A 27,457-nucleotide genomic window follows, 5' to 3' on the forward strand; every position below is an offset into this window, starting at 1 on the left:
GCGTCACATTCCACCCCTACCCCGCAGGGGCACAAGGGAACCATGGTATTACCTGTCCCCCTTCCCTGCGACAATAATGGTGCAATCCACCTCCCGCCGCAGTGTGACTGGCTGTGGCGCGGTGGAGAGACGGGTTCACTCCGGGAACGCTCGCTCGCGATTGGCGAATCCCCCGGCTACCTGGGAGCTCTGACCTTGTTTGACACACGGCACGGCCCATGAGACGCGCGAGTCTCGCGGCCCAGCTGACCAATGAGGATGCGGCGGGAGGTGGGTGGGACTAGGCCTCGCTGGTGTAGCCGACATTTTGTGCGGCTCGCGGTTAGGGGAGGCGCGGTCTCTGGCCAGGTTGGTCTTGGTGCGGGCCGGCGGGTGCCGGGCTGGGGCGTGGCTCGCGGGCACGCGAGGGAGGGTGGTGGGGGCTGTGGGCCTGTTGCTGTGCGGTGGGAGGGGCGCACTGGGTGGCAGAGAACGAGGGGTGCTAAGGGCGGGCGCGTTCTCGGGCAGAGGTCAGCGTGCGCCTCTGGGCGGTGCGGGAGGCGCGTGGGCAGTGCTGAGACAATGAGAGCCGGGGGGGGGGGTAGAAGGCGGGAAGGGGCCCTGGGACTCTGGATGCGCGTGGGAAGGAAATGGGGGGCGGGAATGGACGCCGCGAGGCTTTAGACTCGCCCGTGCAAGGCGGGAAACGGAGGGTAGCTGAGGAGGATGAGGGTCATTGTGACAGGGGGGTACGTGAGTAATATAGGGGGCCCTGAGACAAAGGTGTTTGTCCTCTTCAAAAACAACGAGAAGTCTAAGGGCGCCTTATAGACGAGCAGATATGTTGGAGCATGAGCTTTCACAGACAACTGGAACTGGAAGGGACCTCGAGAGGTCCCAGAGGCCACTCCCCTGCCCTCTTGGCAGGACCAAAGATCGTCTGGACCATCCCTGATAGGTGTCTCTCTAATCTGCTTTGTCAGATGCCAGATGCTTTCTTTGTCCACAAAAGCTTATGCTCCAAAATATCTTAGTCTATAAGTGTCAGAGAGGTAGTTGTGTTCATCTGTATCTTCAAAAACAACAAGAAGTCCTGTGGCACCTTATAGACTAGCAAATATTTTGGAACAAAAAAGCAGTCAAGTAGCACTTTAAAGACTAGCAGAATAATTTATTAGATGATGAGCTTTCATGGGACAGAGACACTTCTTCAGATCATAGGCTTACCAGAACAGATTCAATATATAAAGCATAGAGGTCCAAAAATGATCAAGGTTGGCAAATCAGAAGAGCAGAGGGGTGGGCAGGAGGGGGAATGTGAGGTGGGGAAGTCAAGGGTTAGCCAAAACAAAGTATGTAAAAGTGTCCTTACAGTGGGCCAGGTAATTGCTGTCCCAGTTCAAACCAGTGTTAATGTGTCAAATTTGAATATAAATGAGAGTTCTGGGCACTCTCCCTGTAAACAATCTTAAAATTCTTTTTCAGTAAAACGCAGACTTTCAGATCATTAACAGAATGGCCCACTGTATTAAAGTGCTTACTGACTGGTTTGTGAATTAGGAGTTTTTTGATGTCTGTTTTGTGTCCATTAATTCTTTGTCGAAGAGTGTTTGAAGTCTGTCCAATATTGACTGCTTTTTTGTTTTGATAGAATACAGACTAACATGGCTATCTCTCTGTCAGATATTTTGGAGCATAAGCTTTCGTGGGCAGAGGCTGGCTTCGTCAGATGCATCTGATGAAGCGGGTCTTTGCCCACGAAAGCTTATGCTCCAAAATATCTGTTAGTCTATAAAGTGCTACGGGACTTCTTGTTGTTTTTGAAGATACAGACTAACTTGGCTACCTCTCTGATAGTTGTCCCCTTTGAACACCCCCATAATCAGAGTAACATTTCATCTTCTCTCCAGCAGTGAAATCACCAGAGCAGAGCTAGAAACCCGTTCCATACTCTGACTTCTGTCCATAGGGATAATATTGAAGTATTATGTCCAAATTATGCTCAGCCCTTGAGTATGAATAATAAATGCTTATTGAATGTGCAAGGAGAAGATTTAGGAAGTGGAGTGCAATTGTCTGAGGGTTTGAAATGGAGACTTTACTCATCCTCTTCGTTTATACAAAATACGCCATGGGATCTTTGTGAGTTGTGCTGATCAAGGTCTTAGTTCTGTCATGTGTACAAAAAATGCACCTCTGACACCAAAGCCCCTGCAGTCCCATTCAAAGTCATTCCTACCAAATCTCCTACTTAATGGACAAGAGCAAATTTAGTGGGACATGAGTAATCGCTCTTTGCCTTTCACGTAAATAGATGTGTGGGTAGATCCTTATAACTGAAGAGAATTAGGAAATATTATATAGGAAGGATGGTCTAGTGCAGGAATTCTCCCACTAAATTGTTGGGTAGCCTCAGAGTGTGGCGAACAACTCTTGCTGATGGCTGCTTTCGCAATTTTTTCCTAAAATACTTAATCTTAAGAAGCAAATATGTAACTGTACATGTCCGAATCATTGTAATTTATGTATTAAAAATAATATGCATTTGTCGTTGTCCTTCACTGGACCTGAACAGAATAGAAACACAAGGTGCATTGCTTTATTTTGGTTGCTGTTATTTTAGACTTGTTAGCTAGTAAGTCTCCTACTGTGAAAAGTAGGAATGTGACATCCCATTTAATTAGTTACCCAGTTAAATGTTAAGTTTAATCTTTTAAGTATGCTGTGAACAGGGGTGGTTCTGGCCAGGCTGGAGTGTGGTGGGCCCTGCTGTGGATGAGGGCTGCTCTGGACAAGCTCTGGGCCCGCCCATGGCATGCTTCAGGCTGACAGATGAAGGCTGCTTCAGCTGAACTTGAGTGCACCTGGCTGCAGTACCCCCCAGCCTGGGCCCACTGCAGACCAGTGGGTTCTCTGGCTGTACTGGAGCACCCCTTGCCTGCAGTTAACTAACTGGTAAGCCTCATCTGTTTAGGGTGAGGCTTACCAGTTAACTATTAACATCTCTAGTGAAAAGTGACTTTGTGTATTTGTTAATATCACTTTTCACGCACAGACATACTGAGCCCTGACAAGCTGGGAAACAAATTCAGCCCTGGCATGCAGGTAGATAGAGGGCTGAAGGATGGTGTGGGGGGGAGATAAAGAGGCTCTAGGGCTTGATAGCGATGGAGCGGGATTCCAGAGCTGGTGTGTGAAGCCCTGTGGCTTTGGGATGGAGTCAGGCAACGCGCAGGCAGACGCTGTCACTCACTGCCCCCAGGAAGGTGAGGGAGCTCATGCTGTCCATCTGCTTCTGCAGTGTTTGTGGCTCCTGAAGGGGACATGGACTTAGCTCCATGGTGTCCCACCAGTTCTGAATCAGTAGCCACCAAGCCACCTTATTTGGAAAATGTAACAATTTTTTAGTTTTTATTTTTCAAGCCAACTAGTCACACTTAACTATCCAAATGGCCGCTCATAGCTAGCAGGTTGGACTGGCCTCTGCTGGCAGCCTGGGGACGGGCCCCTGCCTCAGCCAAGGAAGCTGTGGGTACAAGAAGAGCGGCTAGTGGCATTTGAGAAATGCCAGCCTTTTGGGTGAGATGCTGGATTGGAACTCTAGAAACCTTGGTTCAGTTCTCTGATCAGTTGTAGTCCTTGCATGATAGTGGGCAAGTCATTGAGTCCACCTTATGCCTGAGCACCTGCATCTATCAAATGGAGGTGACAGTGTGGTGTGGGGAGGGCCATATAACTCCAGAGATGGAAAGGAGCATTGCACTTGGTTGAGTGCTTCTCCTTAAACTACTTCCCTCTTCCCTCAGGCTCTGCTAAGATGGTAAAACTCTTCATTGGGAATCTGCCCCGGGAGGCAACAGAGCAAGAGATCCGGTCGCTCTTTGAGCAGTACGGAAAGGTGTTGGAATGTGATATCATCAAAAACTATGGCTTTGTGCACATTGAAGACAGGACAGCGGCCGAAGATGCCATCCGTAACCTGCATCACCACAAGCTGCATGGGGTCTGCATCAATGTGGAAGCCAGCAAGAACAAGAGCAAGGCCTCCACCAAGCTGCACGTGGGCAACATCAGCCCCACCTGCACTAATCTGGAGCTGCGGGCCAAGTTTGAAGAGTACGGTCCAGTGATCGAGTGCGACATAGTGAAGGACTATGCTTTTGTGCATATGGAGCGGGCTGAGGATGCAGTGGAGGCCATCAGGGGCCTAGACAACACAGAGTTCCAAGGTGAAACATGAACCAGGAAAAGTGCAGCCTTTCCTAAGACTAGGTAGTACCAGGTTCTGTCCAGAAGATCAGGTCAGGTGGAAATCTGTTGATCATGGGGTCCTAATTGTGCTGAATACATAACGGAGTATGGGTGGCATTCAGACTGACCATGTTGCCTGGATGATTTTTTCAGTGTAGATGCTTAACACAAGCTTAGTGCGTAGTGCTTGGGGAGATGTTTAGGTGTTGGATAAACTATTTTTTGTTTGAGTCTGAAAAGCATTTTCATGAATTTTGAGAAGTACTTTCAGTTAAGTACATGTCCAGTTAATGAACTAACTCAGCGGTTGTCAAACTGTGGGATGGGACCCCAAAGATTTTCATGACCCAATTTTAATCAGGTTGCCTGGGCTGGCATTAGACTCGCTTGTGTCAGGGGCTGAAGCCTGAACCTCACCGCCTGGAGCCAAAGCCATTGGGTTTTGGGATTTTTCAGTAATTTTTGTTGTCTGAAGGAGCTCGCAATACAGTGAAGTTTGAGAACTCCAGAACTAGGTAGTTCAGTGTTGCTCCTCTGGAGAACTCTTAACTATGGTCAAAAGTTTCTGTTCAGGTGAGGCAGTCGGGTGTTCTGGGAGATAAATGACTTTTGACATAGCTATGGGAAGACCAGAACTGAAATAGCAGATTGGCACTGTGGGCCACAATTGTTTCATGGGCAGAACGGTGTGTTTGTGGGAGCACAGCACTTGAATAGCAGGGCCGAGATTATGGAGCATGGTAGGAATGTGGAGGAAACTTGTATGAAACAAAAGCATGTTGGTCTCTTGTCTTGAGGATTATTTAAAGCTTTGTGCAATTTTTAAAAGGTGTTAAGAGGCTTTCCTTCCAGGAGACACAAAAGGCGACTTGCATGAGGTGGTGGTGGAAATAGGCTTGTTCGTCTGTTTTTGTTATCTATAAATCTGATCTGAACAGGCTTACTAAATTAAAGCTCTGCTTGGTATTTTTACACTAGAAATTTCAGTTTTCTTTATGGTGAGTCTAGTTCTCTAATCATGACAGCGATGACCTCACAAAAGTGAAGAGCAAAAGATGAGCTTTTGAGGGAAGATTTTTAGTTAGATAACTTTGTCTTGTGTTAACTCGTGTGAACTTCAGTTACCAGTCAACTGTTGGAATAAGGGAACCTTTATTACATTTCTCTTTTCAAATGTTAGAGGTTTAAAATTTCACAGTAGTCCTTGCATTTCTGTCCTTTTCTAAGGTTAAGACCAGGGTGAGGCATTTGACTGGTCTACAGAAACTCATTTTTGTTCTGACCCACCAATTTATTAGAACAGTAACAAATATACAATGTTACAGTCTTCAATAGATTTAGCCTTGAACAGCTAGCATAATTACAAAAACCAACTTAGCTATTTTAACTCATAAAGATGTGAAAAAGGGTGAAGGTCTTTAAAACTGAAAGAATGGCACCCTAATGCCTATTGAAAAAGTAGGCTACCACCTGCTGGAATAGTTCACAATGTTTGACTGAATGGGGATCAACTGACATTATTTGATCAGCCAGTTAAGAGTGCCCATGGCTAGGCTTTTAAATGCCTCAGTACACAGAAAAAATTATTCTTTACGTGGATTAAATAGATCAGAGGGAACATTGACCTTGAACGTTATGAAGAAACTGAAAAAGAGTCAGTTAAACTTTTAAGATGTCACTTGCTGGCATCTTGAAGACTCTATCTACAAACTTAGCCACTGAGCTGTGGAGCACAGGAGTTCCCAGACTGGATCAGAGCTGTGGTCCTTCTAGTCTGGTATCCTGTCTCTGATGTCAGCCAATACCAGCTGCTTCAGCAGAAGGTTCAGGGCACTCTGTAGCTAGAGCCCCGCAAATCTGCAGATATAAAGCAGATATCCACAGGTATCTGCATCTGTGGGTGTCAGTCTCCGCGGCTCATTTTTGAAGATATCGATACAGACGTACATTTTATATCTAGAACTCTGCAAATTTGTGGATGTCTGCGAGTATCCAAATCCGCGGATAGCTGCAGTTCGCTTTTGTAGATGCAGATGCAGATGCAAAGCCAAATTCTGTATCGGTGCAGGACTCTACCTGTAGTAGCATTAACGGGATAACTATACTCCAGCAGAGGTTAGCTCTTGCCCTGAAACAGAATTTAAATCACTTCCAGAACTTATATCTGTTCATAACACTTACTGTTCTTCAGCAGTTAGCAGTTGTCCTATAGCACCTTAAAGACTAACAAATTTATTAGGTCTTGAGGTTTCATGGGTAGGACCCACTTCTTCAGCATTGAATCCTGCTTGGTTTTTGATCTTGGTGATACCCTGAGGTGGTGAGTTCTACACATGAATCATGACCAGTGTGGAAACAGTGTTTTCTTTGACCAGTTTTAAGTTGTGCCCCCCTGCTGTGGAATATCTCCATGTTTTTGCATGAGAGCATAAATAGAAACACCCAGTCAGCTGCCTCTAACTCATACATTGTTTTCTGTATTCTCATGGCATTCTCTCATTTGTCTGAGCTAAAACAGCCCTATTCATTTCATTTCGTCAAATGAGAGTGTTTCCAGGCACACAATTTTTGCTAGTTGTCATATGCCCCATTCATTCTTGAGATGTATTTTGTAGAGATAGGGTGACTAAAATAGAACACACAATTTTAGGAGGGGGTGTCCTTACTATTTAGAGAAAGTTGTTGCATTTTCAGGAGTCTCCATCCCACAGAGCAAAGAGTTTCTATTGACCTGTCCTGAGATGTGCCCAGACCTCTTGCAGAGTGGGTCTGGCTAATTTAAGAACTCAGTATGAAATTCAGACTAATGTGCATAGCAGGGAATGCTTTCTGTTTACTAACACTGAGCAGTGGAAAGAAAGCATATATGCTATTTTATTGTTTCTGTTGTTCTAGTTGCGTGAGCTGACTGTGCTGTAGCAGTACAAAAGCCAGCTCTTAGTGTTGCGATGGGCAACCTAGGCTAGTGAGTGGGCTGTGTGAGCGACCCTCCTTTATCTCAGTGGTTTGCAAGATTTTTGTAACCGACAGTCTCCAAAGATAGGGTAGTCTTGGAAACTGCACTTGCATACCAAGAATTTGTGGGGTGTACCCATTGAACTCTAGCAGCACTTTGGATGCAGAGGGAGCATATGGCTCTTGTTCTCAGTGTTGTCGTGCAATCAGCACACATCACTTCACATGCCTTTGCTTTAAGTGCGGGTCAGTTTAGTAATACCTATAGGAAAAAAAACTACACAGGTTGAAACCAGTGAAATCTGGCACCCCTGTATGTGGGCAATGGAAAAGAAAATGTGTCACGGGCCATACATAGAAGCCTGATGAGCTGCATGCAGGCGCAGGTTGCCCACAACTGTGTAAGTGCAATGTGAAAAGCAAGTGGACTCGTAAACTCTTGTGTTACACCTGTGCGCAGGCCTTTGGGTCCCACAGTGGGTAAGCTATGTGTAGTATTGGGAGCTAGGCTGTGAGTCTGTATCTAAGGAGTATGTGTGGTACGGACATTGAAAGTGGTGCTAAATCTATCAACACCTCATCCCAAAAGTTAATCTGTTAGTAGTTTGTGTCTGGAGGCCTGACTGTCTTGGGTCCAGAATGCTTCATTGGATACCCCCATTTGGTGGCTGTGAAATTAATGGACTCTTAAAGAGGACTGGATTAGCCATTTGAAGCTTGTGGCAGCGCTGTTAATGCATGAACATTAGTTTCATGTTTATACTAATAAAGAGACTCTTCTGCACAATATGTAGTCTAAGACATTTGGTTTCCTTTTTCTAGTGACAAATAGAACTCTCTGATACTCTTCAGACTATGAAACAAATATTGTTGAGAGTGAGAGGTGGATTGATAGTAGGATATTTTACAGCTTGTTACTGATTCTACTGTCCCAGCCTCAGTAATCAAAAGCTGTTAACACCTGAGAGCTAGGCTTGGCAGGTGAGTTTTATTTTTATAAAATTTTGGTGGATATCGATTATTTTAAGCATTTTTGTTGACTTAATTGATTTAAATGTTCACAGTTGTGTACAGTTAGGGGAGGGAGGGTTGGACAATAATTGTTTACTGACCATGCACATTGAGATTCTAAAGATTTATAGCAGTTTGAACACAAATTGTCAACATCACATGCTAAAATATACAAAGTAAATATTCTTCAGTCAGACTCTTACATTCTCTTTTCTTATGTTGCCTAATCACTGATGGCAATATTTTTTCATTAGTTTGCATATACATTGGAGCAGATGTTGGACGAATATCAAATGTTTCCAAGCCTGTGCATAGCATTACTGTAATCCCCACGAAATAAACTGGTGGAGCCTCAGGCCCACTTCTGTTGAGCAGGTGTGCACCACTCCTAAACACAGCATTCGGCAGCTTTATTGGAAGGCCCATAGATCAAACGGGCTGTGGAGAATGAACCTGCCTTTCTTCAAAGTGGCCCTTTGGCTCAGGGCTGAGACATGTTGGCTGGGTGTGGGTGTTGTCACATTGTATTAACACTGACAGTAGAAGACCTGTTCACAGTGACTTCAACTTTAAGGGCTGTCAATATGGTACACTCTACCATACTGTGTGAGAGAAATCCAAAATATGTAAGATGAAGTTACTTGTGCTTTTTTTCCTTTTTTCTTTCCCTATAGTGTCCTTATTACTTAGTTTTGAAAACACAGGCACCACTGGGGGTAACATTTTCAAAAATACCAAAGGTGCTTAACTGATTAAGACTTATTTTCAAAAGTGACAGATGCACTGTAACGAGATCTGTAATGTGGGGAAGTTGGCCATGTTGCAGCCAGACTGTCTTCACAGAAATGTATCTTAGCAGACTATGCCCTTTTTGCAGATGTGATGTTTGAGGCAGAAGGCCCAGAGGGGTCTTGTTCAAAAATGCTTGTAAACAAGAGGGTAAACTTACTTCAGTCACCTGTACACCCAAAGTTTGGTATCAAGCTGCTGACAGCTGTCTAAGAATAGATATCTCTAATGGGTTCTAAGCAGAGGTATATCTGGCCATATAATAACTTTGCAGACTGCTGGGCAGATATATGCTCTTTTAAGCATTCTCTAACAGATCTGTCCCAGATTTTCTAACAGATCTGTCTCAGAGTGACATGAAAATTGCCTTTGGATTAATACAGTCATTTACTCATGGATAAAATGGGATATAAAAATGGCTGCTCAACTCTCATTGAAGAGGATTGGCTTTATTCAGTAACTTGCTATGATCAAGTATCATGTAAACAGTTTTCTAGCCCTGCGCCCATAGCACTTTTCTTTCATGCTAGTATCAATCGCAAACATTTGATGTGAAGCACAGTAGGAGAGTGAATGCCGTGGTGCCCTTTGCTGTTGGGTAAGTGTCATAGTGGTAAGTTGCTTTGCTAGCCTGAAACACTGGCTATAACTCTGTAACTTAAGGTAAGTCAAGCTGGCAAGAGATCACCCATCAACTTGTGCTTTTACACTGGGATCATTTATGGACTTTCTGATTAAAGAATTACTGGATTCTGTTGTAATCTATGTCCTGTAATAGCTAACTGAAAGTAGACGTTACAGGACATAACTGAAATGCTGTCTCTTGATGTAATCTGGGCTCTGGCTCTCTGAATGCTGAGTGGTTGGATGCATGTGGAGATGGAGGTAGTATGTCATTGTTACAGTGCTTTTAAATCTTCCAGCTTCATGTGCACAAGCTCATTCAGTGCCCTCCATTTGGAGGGGCCATCTCACCTCTGCTTTTTCACATTGCAAAGCACAAGAATGGTGATTGAGAGAGCTTTAATGCACTGAAAGTAGCAAGTAGCACAGTAATTCATACAAAATTTTTAGATTAGCTGGAAAAAGTGCTGTACATGAATCTGAATTTAATACCAAAACCAAAAGGATCCTTATGTTATGCTCCTTGAAGTGCTGGTTGTTTCACACCAAGAACTCATTTGTAGTGTATGTATTCAGTCTCTTGCCCAGCAGGCAAAACTTTTAGTGATTCATAGACAGTTTCTCCTTTGTTTTGGGTTGACTGGCAAATCTTTTTCTTTCTTTGTAGTTCATATATTAAGCATGGAATTACAGCACTCTTGCTGTTTGTTCTAAGGTGCATGGTATAAGAATCTAAATAGATTGTCTCCGCTGCCAGGAGAAACTCACTTCTTGTATGCAGTCAGCTGAGACATCTTGGCAAATTAAAATTTAGCACTGGGTTCTGTAGGACTCATGTCTTGAAAACAGAACAGTAAGTTCTAGGTTAGGTTCTCAGACTAAACAGGCAGCCGAAGTGCCTGTATGTAGCTCTTTCATATAAAATGAAAGAGCAAATTGTTCTCACAAAACTGAATGATCCAAAGGCTTATAGTAACATGCATGGAAAGATTGCTTTGCGCAGTTTGGTTAGCATTAAACTTGGCAGGCTAAACTTGTATATCAAGATAGCTATAAAGGGATTGAAAGTAAGTGGCTTGATCTTCAGAGCAGCTCCTGCTGATTTCACTATTTTTCCACAAACTTTACCCTGAGCAATGGAAAACCACAAGCATGTGCAGTAGTTCCATAGAGCTAATGATTTCTGTATCCCTCTTGCTGCTTTTTTCCCCATCAGGTGCTGCAGGTTTTGTTTGTCTTGAAGTGCAGGGTTAAAGATGTCTTTGGATGTTGCTAGGAGCTATCCCAATATAACCAGAGGCCTTTTTTCCAGTTAACATATGGTCTCCACTGTGGCTTGGATGGTGGGTGTGTGGCTCCGTTGTTTATCTGCTCTGCAGATCCTCAATCATAAGACTGCTGTGGTGTAACCATATTGTACCCAGCCTTCACCGGGCCTGGCAGTAGAAGCCAGAGAGTCTAGACCATTTTGAATGGTAGGCTGCCAATGTATGTAACTTTCTTGAACATGAACCCTCTTGCTAAGTATGGTAGTTCATGTTTTGATGATCCTGATATGCTCTGATGATGGTAATATGGGATACATCCTGAAAAGTCATCTTGAAATTTGTTAGAATGTGTTTTCTCTCAGAGCTCCATCAATAACCATTCCAAGCCAGATACAGTCACTGGTAGATCTTGGCAACTCTGTCTGCTCTTAGAGCTCTGCACAATATCATGTGGACAAAGATTAGATGACAGTAGGGAGCCAAAAGCTGATGAATAATGTTGGTTTAACTCATGGACGGATAGTTACAGGTATTGTACAATCAGATGAGATGTACTGAGGGGGTGAATCAGTCAATTTGTCTTGATACATTTTTAAATCAATATTTAATATTCGTTTTTGTTACAAATCTTGTGGTTTTCCATGTGGCGTCAGTTTCTTATAGCAACCATTCTTGCGTCTGTTTCTTAAAGGCAAGCGGATGCACGTGCAGTTGTCCACCAGTCGGCTCAGGACCGCGCCTGGGATGGGAGACAAGAGCGGCTGCTATCGGTGCGGGAAAGAAGGGCACTGGTCTAAAGAGTGTCCGGTAGATCGCACGGGGCAAGTGCCTGACTTTACCGAAACCTATAATGAGCAGTATGGAGCGGTGCGCACTCCCTACCCCGCGGGCTATGGGGAAACCATGTATTACGATGATGGGTACGGAGCAATGGTCGACTACTACAAAAGATATCGCGTGAGGCCCTATGCTACGGCATCTGCATACGACGCCTATGCAGAGCAAACAATGGCCCAATATTCTCAGTATGCGCAATACTCCCAAGTACAAACCACAGCCATGGCCGCCACCACAGCCATGGCCGCCACCACAGCCATGGCCAATCGCCTCACTACTACCCTAGACCCTTATGATAGAGCACTGCTGCCAACCCCAGGAGCAGCGGCAGCAGCGGCAGTAGCTGCAGCAGCAACTGCCGCTGCAGCAGCTGCATCCTCCACCTATTACACCCGGGATAGAAGCCCCCTGCGTCGCACGGCAACCGCGGCTACCACCGTCGGAGAGGCGTACGGTTACGAACGTTGTCAGCTGTCTCCAGTCTCGTCGGTCGCTCGGGCCTCCCTCTACGATGTTCAGCGGTTCGGGCGGGAGTCGTATGCGGACAGGGCGCGGTACTCTGCGTATTGAGTCGGCGGAGGTGAGAGCACTTTCTGGTTTAGTTCAGAGGGGTTTTTATCCTGATACTTAAGGACCTGGGGATCCTCTTCCTAGTTGTGAGTATCTTAACACATGGTGCTACAGGGGCACGTTTGGCCTTGTATCACTGGGTGCTAGCAAAAAGTGCCTTACACCTATGAACTCTGTATTTCACTTGTCAGGCATTTGACCAAGCCATGACCCTTATTAGGACTTCAGATTAGTAATACATCAGGCCTTTTGTCTGGAAGTAGACGCTTTCCAAAGGAAGGATGTACAAATGAAATGTAAACTGAGTCAAGTCCAGAAAAGATACGTGTTTTCTTGAGATCTGTAACCATAGTAGGCATGATAAATGTTCTCTATTTGCAGGACATGTTCCAAGTCTACTAGAACATCCAAGCTTGGAACATTTCCCACAAACAGAGAATTTTTATCAGCTGTACCCTAGCAACATAGTTATGTTAATAAGATCAGAAATTGAACTAGGGGGATACAGCCAGCGGATTAATTATCAAGGAGATTTAAATTCCTGCAGTTAAAGATCAAAGCATGTTGCAGCTACCACTATACTATAATAATAGCCAAGCTCAGACTTATGATGAGAGTGGTGGAGAGCTCTGCCCTCCTTGGCAGTGATGTTCCTTCAGACTCATGCACTGCAACATGATATGGGAGCTGTTTAGAACCCAGAATATCTAGAGCATTGTAAGCAAGAGTTTCACCTGGAAATTACTTGTAGTTATTTTGTGGTGCATGGGTGTAGTTTGCTCTAAGCAATATCTTCTGCACTAGATGAAGCTTCCCAATAGTCATGTGAGAGTCGCCACAAAGAGGGAGCTCACATGCACTGAACAAGTCAAAGGAAAGATGTTACTGGCACTTGCCTTCTGCTCTTTGGGACTTTCAGAAGCAGAGATGAGACAGGGAATTATAAAGCTGGCAGGGACAACGTCTTACTGGTTTGAAGTACCACAAATACTATTCGCAAAATATCTAGAATTTTCAAGTTGCCTGAGAGTTAGGAGACTTTTTTGTGTGGTGGAAAATGGTCACTGTCTTGTGCATTCCTGCCAGCAAGCATCCTGTGCTTATCATATAATGCCTGCTCCCCAGGAACAGGAGCATTTGTGGACACAGCTGCTTTAACTTGCCTTAGTTTAAGCAGTCGGAACTGATGGCATAGCCTTCAGGGATTCTAGGTGATGTAGGAGGGGCCAGAGCGTTTGACAGGTGATGGAAGATTAGAATTCTTAACTTAAATTTGAGCCTGCTCTTAAAAACCTGGTGTAGCTGGTGTGTCCAGTTCTCTTCCCAGTCATTGTAGTGAGGGGACTACACTTTACAGGCTAGGATTCTTCGCACAACTCACCTTGCATACAGATTCTCACCTTATCATTGCTCTGCTCCTAGTGGGAAAGACCTGGAAAATCTGCCTGTACATGTGACTGAGCTCAAATGTAATAGTAATGAGAGAGATCTAAATTTCTGACTCCAATAACAGAATTGTACTCTGAGCTGAGATTAGCCAACGTAGTGGTATAGACCCTACTTTGGCAGTTGCATATTGTTCTACAATGACTTATTTGAACAGGGAAGAAGAGGCAGTGCATTTTGAGGGGTTACTCTTTTGTAGTGCACTGAAGAGTTTATCTACCGATTGCCCTCACTGAGTAGGCCATTCTTCATCCTCTCTCAAAAGTGAATTAGTTGTCAGGTTCATGTGGGATTGCAATAAATCTTCTAATAGGTTTCAGTCCCAGAAGATATCAAGCTGAATACAAGACACCATGTCTGTTGTAACTTAGACTCCTAAATCACTTAGGCACTTTGGAACATTTTACCCTTAATTCCAAAAATCAGCTGCTGACAGTCTGTCTTTGGAAAACAGTTTCTGCAAGTACGGTCCTTGAGCTCATAAAACTTATTTAAAAGAAATCTTACGTAAAGTAAATGTGCTTTAAAACCTAAATTTCTTGGCCATTGTTTAAATTGCAAAAGGCAAAATCTTTCAAAAATGCCTAACTCCTATTGACTTGAGTTCCTATGTCATTGTTATGCTTTTGAAGACCTCACCCAAAATCTTCTGGAGACTGAGCTACCTGATTTTCCTAATTCTCTTTTCTTATTAGTTCAAGCTGTCTTTGAATTGCAAGCAGAAATGACCTCACCTTGGGGAACTATTTTTAGTCCATGTTCTGGAAACTGAGATCTGTGACAAGATGATGACCTTCTGAATGGGCTGGAGGTCTTGATGCAGTGCGTTTCAGAGAAGATTCTTGAACAGAGATTTTTAGTGCCATAACTTGAATGGTACACTTCGCCATATTACAATACAGTGATCATTTAATTGGCCCAGTCATACCAATAGCTACAGCACAGCAGATGCCTCCTCTAAAACTTTCCGTTTAGGCACATTCTAAGAAGAACTACTACTCTGTCCTTGGAGAACTCTTCCTTGTAACCTAGAAGTAGGTCTGGTGGAGTGGGCCAGTGAAAGGATGAGGTCATGCACTGATGGAAGCCCTCTGTGTTCCTCTTGTCACCCCAATAGCAGGACAGGGGCAAGGATTTTAATCAGGATGTCTATCCTGGGTCCCGTGTGAATGTTTGGTCTTCAGTATCAGGCTCTGGCTGTTAGAGGTCCAGTAGGTTTGGAGCTCCATTGCCTCGAACTACTGAAAAAAGGACCTTCCTTTTCACTCCAGACCAGAGTCTCCTGGCTTTCATAGTGAAGGGCCAGGGTGAGGATTCTGCTGCTCCAGCCCATGCTGGTGGTTCTTGTTTTGCCAGGCAACTATAAAATGGAACCAACTTGGTCATTGACTTCCTAGCTCTGCTTACAGAGTTCTGAACAGCAGCAGTGAACAGAATCAGTTCAGTTAATTTTGTTTAGCGGTTTGGCAAAATGGTTAGCATGAGCTGAAGCACTGAAATCTGTGTGAATTTGGAGATAAGGTATACTGATCTAATCTTCAGGCTGTCTAAAGCCTAGAAGCTTAATCTTTCACCTGAAAGTATTTGAAACATAGATTCCAGTGTGGGAGGGCTGTTGTACATGCTCTGGAATAACTTTTTTTCAAAATTTAGTTTAGTCTTTAATGACTCATTTTCATACAAGTATAATTGCTTGAAGGCTAGTTCATATACAGTTGCCTCTAGCAGAACAATTACTTGTATAATTGTTCTACATTAAATGGTTTTCTTTATAAATGCAATGAACTCTGTAAACTTAGCAGCTCTTTGCAGTAAGCCTGGACTTGTTTGGCCAAACCATAGCCAAGACCAAGGAGTAGACATGAAGCCCAGTTCTGTGTCTTTGGTTTTGGACCCAGTTAATGCAGTTTGGAAACAGAAGCCTCACTAATGCCACAACCATAAAGTCATTCTCATGCTGATTTTTGTGGTTTTCAGGAACACAGGTTGACTTCTTCGCTAGGAAATGCGACTCTTTGTACAGAAGACTCAAGATGGCCTGAGCGTATTTGAAGGCAGAAAATCTGTCTTCACACCTTTGAATGAACTGTGCTTTTTATCTTTCAGGTAGGATATGTGCGGCTGGACGTCGGGTTCCTGTTGCACGCGAAATCTATATCGTACGTGTCAAACAGTGCTGGGCTTCAAAGCATACTGATCACGGCTAATGCATTTACTCTTAATGGACATTTGTGTCTCTTCAAAATATAGTGAAAAGTAACTTTCTTTATTTTTCAGAAATTGCTTTGAATAATTTTTTTGTCTTATTTCCCATGGCCCTAGAGCCATTTATTCTCTGCTGCTCTTTGGGCCCTTATTACGCTTTACCCTAAGCCCAGCTTTGCAACTATTCTAGCTCAAGTGTCGGTTTATTCTTTTTTGAAGATGTGCATGTCTTCTCTTGCCATTCAGTTTTGTAGCTTACCTATTTAATAGTATGTTTGTTTTTAAAGGTGCATAACCAATCTTAGTTTTAAGTATGAACTATTACCTTAATCTAGTATTGCAAGGCCTGCTCCCCTTAGTTCTAGTCTGCACGCTGGAGTCGTCTCTTCTGCACCAACATTACTTCTGAAATATAACCTGTAACTCTCCTCGTCCTCTCTGAAGTTTAGCATCATTTGACCACCTCTCTTTTTCCAGCAAAATAAACACTTATAACAGATGAGTATATTTGTCTTGTGTAAACCAGAACCATGCATGGTGCATTGGTCTAAGCATGGAAAAGTCATTTTATGGAACAAAAACAGTTCAAGACACAATTTAAGCTTCTATTATAACCGTGCCTGGAACTTCAAAGGAGAGAAGGGGTCCAGTTGTGTCAGGCACTGTAAATATACAATGCTATCACAAAGCTTACAGTCTAAACAGGCAAGGGGCAGGAGCAGGGACTAAGTAACCCTTGAGCAGGGATCAGCAATCCCCAGCACACATGCCATGAGTGGCAAGCAAGCCAGTTTTCTCTGGCACAGAGGCAGAAGCACAGCACCCCTTGTGCTCCCTGCAGTGGCTCCCTGGGGGCAAGCTCCTGAACTGAAAATAATGATTTTCAAACCATTGATGTTGCTTCCACCCTGTTTGTACTCTCTTCCCGTCCCCACTGCACCCACCACCACCACTTTGCCACTGTGACACTCAAACTCTGGGTCATCAAAGGGAAGTGCTGTTTCCCCGTTGTGTAGAAAAATAGAGGTTTTTACCTATGCAGGAACACAGACTGCAATTTGCAAACTTCCTCCTGGCCCTGCTGTCCTCCTCCCTTGCCCTTCCTCTCTGCTGCAGCCCTCTAACCAGCTTTCCCTGCTGCGTCCATTAAGCATTGACTTGCAAACTCTGGAAGTGAGATTTCTTGCAATTTCAAGGTCAGAGGAAGAAAACCAAAGAATTTCTACTCTGAAGGTTTGTCTGTACGAAGCAGAAGGTTGACCTGGTCAGGGTTGATCTTCCAGAGTTTGATTTTGCATGTCTGGTGAAGATGCAGCAAAATTGATCTCTCTGGGCTCCACAGTCGACTCCTGTACTCCATGCTATCGTGGCGAGTAAGGGAGTTCAATAGGAGAGTATAGAAACTAGGCCTTTGCTAGGGAAATAAGTCTATTCCGATGTCACTTCTAGCTACGCAAATGCCATAGTTAGAATTGTGTATCTGAAATCAGCTTATTTCACTAGCATAGACTTACCCTGAGATAAGCAGGCTGCTTAAATCCTCTGCCCACTTCCTCCGTGAATTCAAAGCAGCCCTGAGACAACCAAACTATGTGCAATTTAAAGAAGTCCAGGCTCTTTCTTTTGTAAATAGTCAGATGCCTGCATTAACTGCAGTAGCAGTTTGCAGAGCTCTCTCCCCTCATCAGCCATTTCTGAGAGGCTAGCAATGCTTTATCCTGCACTTCTTAAACTTGGAAGAAATCTCACTTTCCACAAAGCTTCTTCCCACCTGCTCTTTCCATCTTGTTATCCCAGCCTGAGCACACCAGGAGTGGCGACACTGCTATGCTGCATACTTCTCTTTGAAAACCCTGCCCCCCCTCCTCCAACAGATTTCCTACATTTCATCAGCCTACATAGGCTGAACAGAAGTTAAATGCTTGCTTTTTCTGGCAGATGGCAAGCGCAATTAACGCTGAATTACCCTTGAAACTGTTGAGATATTGTATTATAAGCCTTTGGCAGGAACTTGACGCTTGGGTCCAAACTTCCTTTTGTTGTTGTTCTCCTTCCAAAACTAGAATTCTGGAGGAAAAATCCCATACTTCAAGCTTAAACATTTTTTCCTAAATGTCGTTTGCTAGGATTTCTCTTAGCACTTATTAGCCTTGTTTGATACGAGAAACCATTTGATTTTGCTGCCCTAGGTGATGTAATTTCAGCTCTGTATCTTGTAAGCGTTAGATCTTTGATAACAAAAGCCATAGTTTTGCTCTTTTGTTTTGATAGACTACAGACTAACATGGCTCCCTCTCTGTCACTGTAGTTTTATGTATGCTTTTTCCAACAAGATTTCTTGCTCTTCTATAATCTGTTTTAAATTAAATAGATACCTTAATAACTTAATGTTACACTTTCGAATGATCTACTAATTGGTGAGGTGTTTTGTTTGGAAGGCTGTTTAAATGCCCATCTCCCCTCTATTTGGATGTTATGGTAAATGACACAGATAATGTTCCCTGATTATTTATTAGTCGATTTTTTCCTATGGGGCTCCCTGCCTGGGGCCGGCAGCAGCTCTGTGCTGCTGGGACTCCCCACTCAGGGCCAGCCACAGCCCTCACCCAGTTAGTGGGGGCTGCCTGCCAAACCAGCTGTGCCCCCAGACCCTAGCAACCTCTGTGGCTGGGGCACTCTGGGCCAGCAACATCTGTAGTCCTGCCAGACAGCAGATGTTGCCAGAACAGAGTATCTGAGGTAAGAGGTTCAACCTGTATTAAAATCCAGGGCATTTTTATATATTTAAAAAGCCCTTCCTAACAAAGATTTAAAGACAAATTGTAAAGCTCTGCACTTTAATTTATTAATGAAGCTGTTCTAAGTAGTTGTAAGCTGTTAGTGACTTTAAGTATCACTGCCACACTGACCATACAGAGATCAAAAGGTCAAGTTTCAGCACTTGCCTTGGAAAGGTTGCTGACTGCTGCTGCCCTACAGGCAAAATCTGTATCTGAATTGCCAATTAAACCCCGGTTGCCAGAGTCCTCAGCTACTGAATAATGCCTTAGTCCTTTACAGTAACAGAGCATTGTCTGGGTGTAATCTGTGCCCTTTGAGAGGCAGGAATTTTTCTGCAGTCAGCTGTCACACCTTACAGCCTTGTTCATGCTGCTTTGATGTGAAACTCCGTCAGAGTTGTATAGTCCATGCTGCATGGGGAAAGAGCCACAGGTTGATCTCACTGCTTCTCAGGAGTTTTCTCTTATGAAGAATTAGAACTTGCCAAAACTGCCAGCTGTCAAAACTCTGTTTGAAGGGAGAAGCCACTGCATGTGTCTCTTGACAAACTTCCAAGAGCATGAGTCAGGTTCAGAGTCAGAGGTGCCTGAACTTCCATCTTGTTTAGTTTACTCTGAGTGTCTGAATACACTACTCTCTAATTGATCTGTAGTCTGCAGGGAGGGTAGCTAATGCCAACTTGTGATCTAGCTGCAAAAGAAGATGAACACCTGTGCTGGGTAAATGTCTAATGAGCAAGATCTGGCACAAATAGTGTGTGCCAATGAATGCTTTTGAGGTTTGTGATGTGCACTCTGTGCTGACTACATGGAGGTACACTGAGCTGTTGCCTTCAGAGTCAGGTACCTTGCCTGTTAACTTCAGCAGTCTGGAGGCCACATACTTGGAAAGGGCCTTATCTGCTCAGTGAAGAAACAGCAGCTTACAATGAGGTTTCTTTCCATGGGACCATGATTCCCAACCACTGCTCCCCTTGTGCTTTGCTAGCTTTTTGAATTTATCCAAAGCTGCCTCACAGCCATCCTGCTACTAAATCTTTCTTCCTTGTGCAACTTGCTGAGTGGGCTGTTGTAGCTGGTTCTCTTTGGGGGTAGAGTTCCCTGCTGCTTACTCTGCTCAATATCAAGATCCTTGATGTCCTCAAACTCTAGCTACCTAATGTAGTGAGTAAATGAGCAGGAAAGTGGAAAGGAGCCTCAACAGCTCCCATCAGACCAGCCTGAGGCCATTTTCTATTCTCTTCCATTATCTTGATCTCAGTAGCCTCTCTCCTACCACCTTTGTGCATTGTCCTCTGCTGCCCTTTTCGCTAGGGGGAAAATCTCTTGATCCAAATCTGTCAAGCCATCATCACCTTTTTCCTCCAACTAATGCATGCAGAAAATTTGTTTTTTGAGGCTGGTGATCACTGCCTGACTGACTACATTAAGGCAACTAAAATAAGGTGTGGCTCCTCAATGCACCAAAACTCTTTGAGCTTTTCTGTAAACATCCACTGCCATTGTCATCTTTCATAGCTCACCCTTAAAAACTCTCCTCCACCATGCTACCTACAAAAAGTTCAGGGTTCGGCAGGTGTGGTGCTTCTGCTTCTGCTGCCTTCCATTGGCCATGTCTGTCTTTTTTTAAAGGACCTCTCTTGCAGGGTCAGTTAATCAGTGCTTAATATGCTGTAGTGACTAGCTGCTCCTACAATACACATTTTTGACAGCGCCTAGCATGGTGAGACTGAGTTGGTTAGCTTCTAGCTGCTCTCGCAAAGTGTTTATTAATAATATTGCTGCTTGCTTTCGAGAGACTCCAGAAAGATTTGAAGAAAACACACACCTCCAGATAAAAGGTTGCTCTGTAGACAATAGCCCTTCTGCCTATGGAACATTTTTTTTCTAACTAAATTTGTTTTGTAGTAGCCACGTGAGCCCCTTGAGATTGGAGTCTTCCTGGTATCCCTACAACTACATTGTAAGCAGCAGCACCTGAGTTATATGAGAGTTACTGCCAAATAGCTAGAGTTGAGGGAGATCCTAATCGCTGCAGTCCGTCTCCGAGGGGTAGCCATGTTATGTTAGTCTGTAGAGTCACAAAAAACAAGCAGACCTTAAAGACTAAAACATTTATTAGGTAATGAGCTTTCGTGGGTAAGACCCACTTCTTTTGCATTCGGGGTACTCTAAATACTAATTAGCTTTTGAATTAATGGTCTGAGTGAGTGGCAGTTGTGTTGGTTTTGCTCATACAGGTACCTGCTTAGTCCACGAAAATGTTTCGGCTGGAGGGGGCCACTCTGATCATCTAGTTTGACCTGTTTTTCACAACTCCAAGGGCCCAACCAGTAATTTCTAAATCAAGTCTAGTTGCTTGGGATTGAGCTAGTTTTAAAAAGAGATGTCCAATTTCTATTTGCAGATTTAAGTGATGGGAATCCACTGTTGGGGACTGAATGCCACCACAGGTCGCTTCTTGCAAGTCACCAGATGATGTAGAACTATCGTATGTAACATTGCCACATGATATTGAGGCGGTAAGATCTACGTTCAGGAGCGAATAAAGCAAGTACATGGTTAATGAGAGTAACCAGTTAGAAGAGACATTAAGAAGTCTCAGGTATTTGGAAGTAATAAGAGCCAACTTCTAACTACAGGGAGAGGCAGGTTACCCCATAATTGTGGATTGTAGGATTTCCTTCCCTTGAGCTATTGGGTGTGGACTGCTCTTGGAGGCAAGTTACGGGACTAGATGAACCCCATGTGTCGTCTATTTGTCCTGGTCCTGTTTTGGCAGAAGCTTGCGCACACAGCAGATTTGCCCATTGAAAATCTGCATGGCAGATAAAGGAGCAAACTTTTTGTAAGCTCATTTGTAACCCTTTGCACTTGACATAGGGCAGTTTATAGTTTCTTGTGCATAGTCTGGTTGTTTTTGCGCCAACAGAAGGATGGTGTATAGCTCCACTACTCCTCACATATTGATGCCCTTCTGTGATTCTAGGCTGGGCAGTGCTGGATTAAGATTCACTTATTCAGCAGTTGACACTAACCAGTCTTTATTAAGGCAAAACGCTCAGCAAGTAGTGATCAGGTACAAGTGGAAAGCTTACCATACTGATCTGATCAGACACTTTCAGCAGTAGACAATACAGTTTCAACTTCCCTCTGTTCCACAAACTTAAAGGTTTTGTTAACTTTTTTTTCTCGTATCTCTGTTAGGCTCTTATTTTCATGTTAATGCTCCTCCTCATTACTATAAGGTTAGTATTAGTTTAAACCAGTCTTTTCTAGCTTTTTTGTTATTTTTCTTGTTCTTACAGACATTCTCCAGTTTCTTACAATTCTAAACATGATTTCTTTGTTCTATTTCTCCTTTTAAATGTTATCAGAACAAACTTTTTTAAAATCCACAGCAGGTTTTTCTTAGGTCTAAATATGCCTTCACGCCTACCAGGCAGCTGTCCTGCCAAAACTGCACCATATTTCTCCTTGCTTGAATCTCCTTTTGTTAACATATTTAAATGTTGCGAAACAGATTTTCTGGTCTTTGATGGTAAGCAGGGAAGCATTCCGGTTTCATTTAGACACAAGAAATAAGGGGCCAGAGTTGGCGTGAAACTCTCCCTTTCTCAATTGAATAAAACACGGGCAGCCTGATTCCTACTATTCACCATTTAGAGAAAGAGGGGTCTTGTGTAGTCTCTATCAGTATCACCAGGGACAGAATGCTGCTGTTTTGTGCTAGGACTTGGCACTAGTGTAAATGACTGAAGTATAGGGCTCTCTGTCTACATGCCCCCCTTTCTCCCAAAGGACTGGACTTTAACATGATGTTACCAACATTCTAGGCAGCCCAGCAGGCCTGTTCCTGTGCAACTGGTGGGGTTGTAATTAACTTTCCCTTGGGCTGAATCACAGTGATGTGGAGTTTAGAGTGTGGATGGGTTATTGGGTGGATTTATGTGTGGTGGAGAGAAACTCCTGAGGAGCATTAAGGTTAAACTAGGTACTCATCCCCTTCAAGGTACATGAATTAGCATTCATGTTGCACTTCCTGTCCATACCCAACCTGGGACAGCTCAGTGATCCAACCAGCAAACCAAATTTGGAGATGAATCCTGGTCACATGCCACCAGAAGCATGTTGTGCATACATTAAAATTTGATTTGTCAGTCTGTCTGTCTCCTGGAGGAGGGTGGTTTTTTTTTTTTTTTTTTTGGTTGTGCTAAACCCGAGTAAGAGGGTAGGGGCAGGAATGAATTTGTATATTCTAGCCTTATATCCCAGTCTCCACTTCCACCTCATTCACTATGAGAACCTGGACAACTTCTTTGTCCTAAGCACTCCCATTGCCCCATCCACCTATTATACTCTTCGTGCTTCTCAGGAAGGCATAAGGGTGTGGGCCTGCATCTGCTCACTCCTCACCCACTAGAGTGGAGCCACTGTGTTGGGGGGCAAGTCATGTGATACCTTGAGTTTTTAGGATGAACCCAATACCTCTGTCCACCCACTCAACCTGGGTCCTGCATGGTGTGCCCTCGCTGTTGACTGACTTGGGCATGCTTTTCAACTTGGAAGGTTATGTTGACCTGTTCCTGATACACAGATCTCCACAGCTCAAAAGATGAGAACATCAGCCCATATAAACATGAAATCTGTTATTGAGCTGCTCTACTCTGACTGTCCAGGAACAATGAATTCCACTGACTAATGGATGCAGTGTGTTAAAAGGTATTTCCTTTTATCAGCTTTGAATTTGCCACCTGCCAGTTCTGATTGACCTCTTGACCTTGTGGTGTTAAGTTTCTCATATTTTTTATCCCCAGTAATTTATTTATATAATTTGTCAGGTCTTAAAAAGTCCCAGTCTTTTCAGTGTCTGTTCATATGTATTTTTGTGAATCAGTGTCCTCCTCTGTCCGTGAATCCCCTCTAATTCTGCTGTATTGCTCTCTTGGAGGTGACTAGTACAATCCTGTAGTACAGATGAGGAAGACTAATTTACAATGGCAGTAGAACAGGAACTGTTGTATTCCTTGTGAATAATGTTTGTCTCTCTCTTTTTGGCTTATTTGCTACCATTCATTCGCCTATGGTCCTCAGCGTTTATGGCTTTTCCAACAGGGAATACAGTTAATTTACAATCCAGTAAAGTATATAAATGAGGGATTTATAGAATCCCCTAACTTGCATTACTTTGCATTGGGTTATTGTCTTGATTAGCAATGGTTAGGGCCCTCTTCTGCCCACACAGTCTTTTTTGACCTGAAACACATTGTGGCATATGTAAATTTTGCCATTTGGCTGCTTATTTCCCTTTTCTAATCACTTATAAATATATCATCACCACTCACCTTAATGCTGACCCTCAGATCAAGCCACTGTCAACCTCTGATCAACCTCTGGCCATATTGAAAACTACCATTTTTATTTTCACTCTAAGCCATTTTTTGTCTCGGGATGATCTAACATCAATAGGTGCTTTATTAGCTTCCAGGGATGGCCTTTGTCAACACCCTTTTAAAAATGTAAATTATATCACTTGATTCTCTTTCAATCTCTATCTTATTGACGCTTTCAAGTAATTTGTATAGTTTAGTGAAAATTTTTCTTTGAAGAAGTTTTGTTAGTTGCAGTCTATATTATATTAGTGCGATCATCTTCTTTCATCCAATTTACCATATACAGAAATGTGATGAGCTAGTAAATCCCTAGATTATGCTTCTGCCTTTTTTCCCAAAAACAGGTACACTATTTAACACCCTCCAATCTCAAATGTGACTTTAGTACAGCATAATAAAAGGGCTGGTGGCTAAACTGGTTCAAAGTTGCACATGGCTCTTTTACAGATAATGTGCAGCTCAGAGACCCCAACATCCATTTTCCACATTCCAGACTTTCGGGGAGGGGAGCAGGATCTCAAGACATTTGCTTTGCCGTAGAGTGGTGGGATAGGGTCTTCTGCCCAGCAAGGAGGGTGTTCTTCAGGCTTCAGCTGGAGCAGGGCTTAAGTGCCAGCCCCAGCCCTTGAATTTCTGAAGATTGTCATGTGCAGTTCAAACAGTAAGTTCTGCTACTCCTTCATTATACATTTTTCTTAGTAGCACAGCCACTTTGTTCCTAAATCCTGCCAGATGTGTTCCACCTGGGTCTGGACAGGTCTTGCTTGTCTGGTTATCAGTTTGTTCCAGGACTGCTTCTTTGACATACCTCATCTTTATTATCACATCAGGTAGGTATCTCAGCAGAATCTTCTGTGATGAAAACCGAGAGAAAACTGTTAACATATCAATAACGTCTTTGTTGGCCGTACTTATCCCCACTTCCTCTGGTGAGCCAGGACACAGGTTTCCAGCTTCGGCTATTGTTGTTTTAAATAGAAACTCCCTTTGGTTATTTATTCAAATTCTCAGTTCTAATGTCATGTTTGCACATTGCCTGCTATGGTCTTCCTCTTTCCTGAAGGATAGTCATTGCACTCCCATAGCCTCTGTACCCCAGGTGGGTAGCCTGACTAACTTGTTACTTTCTGATTTTTCTTGTGTACTTATGAACTGTTATTCCCAGTAACTTGGCTTTATTGGAACAGATTTAAGCAATGATAATGAGTGGAAATGACTCCTGCTTAATTGACACAATATTAGTGTAATGATAGCAGGTGTTAGCAAACAGTTGAATGCTAATTTGCCCAGATCTAAAGAGAGTAAAACTTGGACCTGTGTAGGTAGTTCGGTTTGTTTATAGTTTGTGGCATTGCTTTGCCAATATACCAAGTTTTGGCTCATGCTTAGAGAGGAAGGAATGTCAGGTATGAGGGATGTAAAATCCCATTTAACAGGTTAACTGATGGGTGGGGCCAGGCTGGAGCACCCCCACCTGCAGCAGTCCTGGGGCTGTTGCTGAAGGGGGCTGTTCTGACAGGGCTAACCCCTACTGTTTAACCATAAGCAGTCAACACTACTCCTAGGTACCTGTACTACAACTACTTGGGTTTATAAACTGATGCGGACTAAATTAACTTACCACTCAAGACAGAGACCATGGAGTCATTATGGATAGTTTTCTGAAAACATCCCCTTAACGGACAATGGCAGGAATCATCAGGAAAGTGATAGCTAAGACAATATATTGCCATTATAGAAATCTGTGGTATGCCTACACCTTGAATAATGCAAGCAGATCTGGTCATCCCATCTCAAAAATATATTGGAATTGGAAAATGTACAGAAAAGAGCATCAAATGATTGGTGTATGCAACAGCTTCTATATGAGGGCAGATTAATGAGTGCAACTTCTTCAGCTTGGAAAAGAGACTAAGGGAAAATATGAGGTCTATAAAATCATAAGTGGTGTGGAAAAGTAAATAAGGAAAGTGGGGTGGTACCCCTAAGCTTCTGTTTGACAAAAGGTGGGAATGGGTAACAGGATGATCACCCCTACTGTTCATTCCTATTGACGTTCCTGGCAGTGGCCAGTCTGACCCTGTATGGCCATTTTTATATTCTTTCTGGCATTTATAGTGCACAACATATTCTTAAAACTATTATTCTTAATATCATTCTAAGCTGTATTTCCATGAAGACTGAGCTGAATTCCTACCCTGCACATTGTCTAATGGCAGGGTAACTGTAGCAGGATTTTTTTTTAAATATATTTGAATTAAATTGCCTTCAGGGCAGTTGGAGGGGGAGTGGTGAATCTTGCCAGAGTGGTTGCCTCTAATCCTGCAGGGCCAATTTCTTGGCATACAGCAGCATGGAACTTTCATTCTCTAGTTGTAAAACTGAAAACCTGTCAGTTTTCTACTTTCCGTTCGCTGAATGAACAAACTTAACATTGTGCAACACTCCAGAATGAAAGAGTGCCAGAACAGTGATTTAGAATTACACTGCAGCTTTACTTTCAGTGACAGTACTTGCTATAGAGTTTCATTAATGCATGTGTTACAAATACACAATTACCTGGCACCTGGAAGCAGGTATAGATTTGGTTAATCAGCTTTTGTAAATACCTAATCAAGTACTGATAAATCTTTCCAATGCACACCATCTACAGTGTCTCTATAAATCTCGCTTAACAAGTTTAACCTCTTACATAAAATACAACCTGTATTCAAACAGGATAAATTGTGCATAAAATACAAGTGACATTTCTACACAAAAGGGATACATTCCAACAGGTAATCAAGATCCTAGTGCTTCTAGTTATTTCCTAAAAATGGTTTGTAAAGTACTCCACCAGTAAGTTTCTGTTCACAAGTATATTTTTCTTTGGACATCAGCTATGCTGATGGAATTAAAATTCATACACAGGTGCAATAATTGCATTTTTAAAAGCTAGTTTGTCCATGCCTGGAACTACGAAAATGCAGTAGCAGACTGCTCTTGATGTAGTCCCAAGGCCAGGGAAGACAGTAACATGTATTATCAAAGCTGATAGCCAAGAAATTACTTGTGTGTGTATTTGGTGGTATTTATCTAGTGCATGTTCTTAGCTTCATTTAATAGAAAATATTTGGTCTCTTATGGCAAATGAGCAAATGCACAAGACTTTCTGAAATCATGTACCCTCAATAAACTTTTTAGATCAGCTTGGTTCTTCACAGATCCATGTCCGTCACAGTGCATGTTTTTACAGTAGTATGCATCTGACAGCTGGGAGCTAAACTAACTCCCTTACCTCAAGAGCTAAGGCAGCGGTTCTCAGCAAGGACTCCCTGAGACCCTCCTGGGAGGCCACAAGCCAGGTTTA

At 43.2% G+C, this 27,457-nt stretch overlaps 1 protein-coding gene across 5 annotated transcripts; it reads left to right on the plus strand.

Annotated features, from left to right (window-relative positions):
- The first annotated feature begins 281 nt into the window (after window positions 1–281).
- Window positions 282–27,296, plus strand: LOC142019208 (RNA-binding protein 4B-like). Of its 5 annotated transcripts, none has more exons than XR_012647024.1 (4): window positions 282–348; window positions 3,786–4,208; window positions 15,708–15,836; window positions 21,123–27,296. XR_012647024.1 is itself a non-coding variant. In XM_075005770.1 (4 exons), the coding sequence occupies exons 2-3, from the start codon at window positions 3,797–3,799 to the stop codon at window positions 12,282–12,284; spliced, it is 1,128 nt and encodes a 375-aa protein (XP_074861871.1). In that variant the 5' UTR covers window positions 282–348; window positions 3,786–3,796; the 3' UTR covers window positions 12,285–12,294; window positions 15,708–16,437. The 5 variants fall into 5 exon arrangements, 4 of the variants coding, with proteins under 4 accessions (XP_074861871.1, XP_074861869.1, XP_074861873.1 ...); XM_075005770.1 differs by lacking the exon at window positions 21,123–27,296 and adding an exon at window positions 11,569–12,294 and having other exon boundaries at window positions 15,708–16,437; XM_075005768.1 differs by lacking the exons at window positions 15,708–15,836; window positions 21,123–27,296 and adding exons at window positions 11,569–12,294; window positions 15,837–16,437.
- Window positions 27,297–27,457: the final 161 nt, after the last annotated feature.

Source organism: Carettochelys insculpta, chromosome 11 (assembly GCF_033958435.1).
Source record: "Carettochelys insculpta isolate YL-2023 chromosome 11, ASM3395843v1, whole genome shotgun sequence".
NCBI classification, from domain to species: Eukaryota; Metazoa; Chordata; order Testudines; family Carettochelyidae; genus Carettochelys; species Carettochelys insculpta.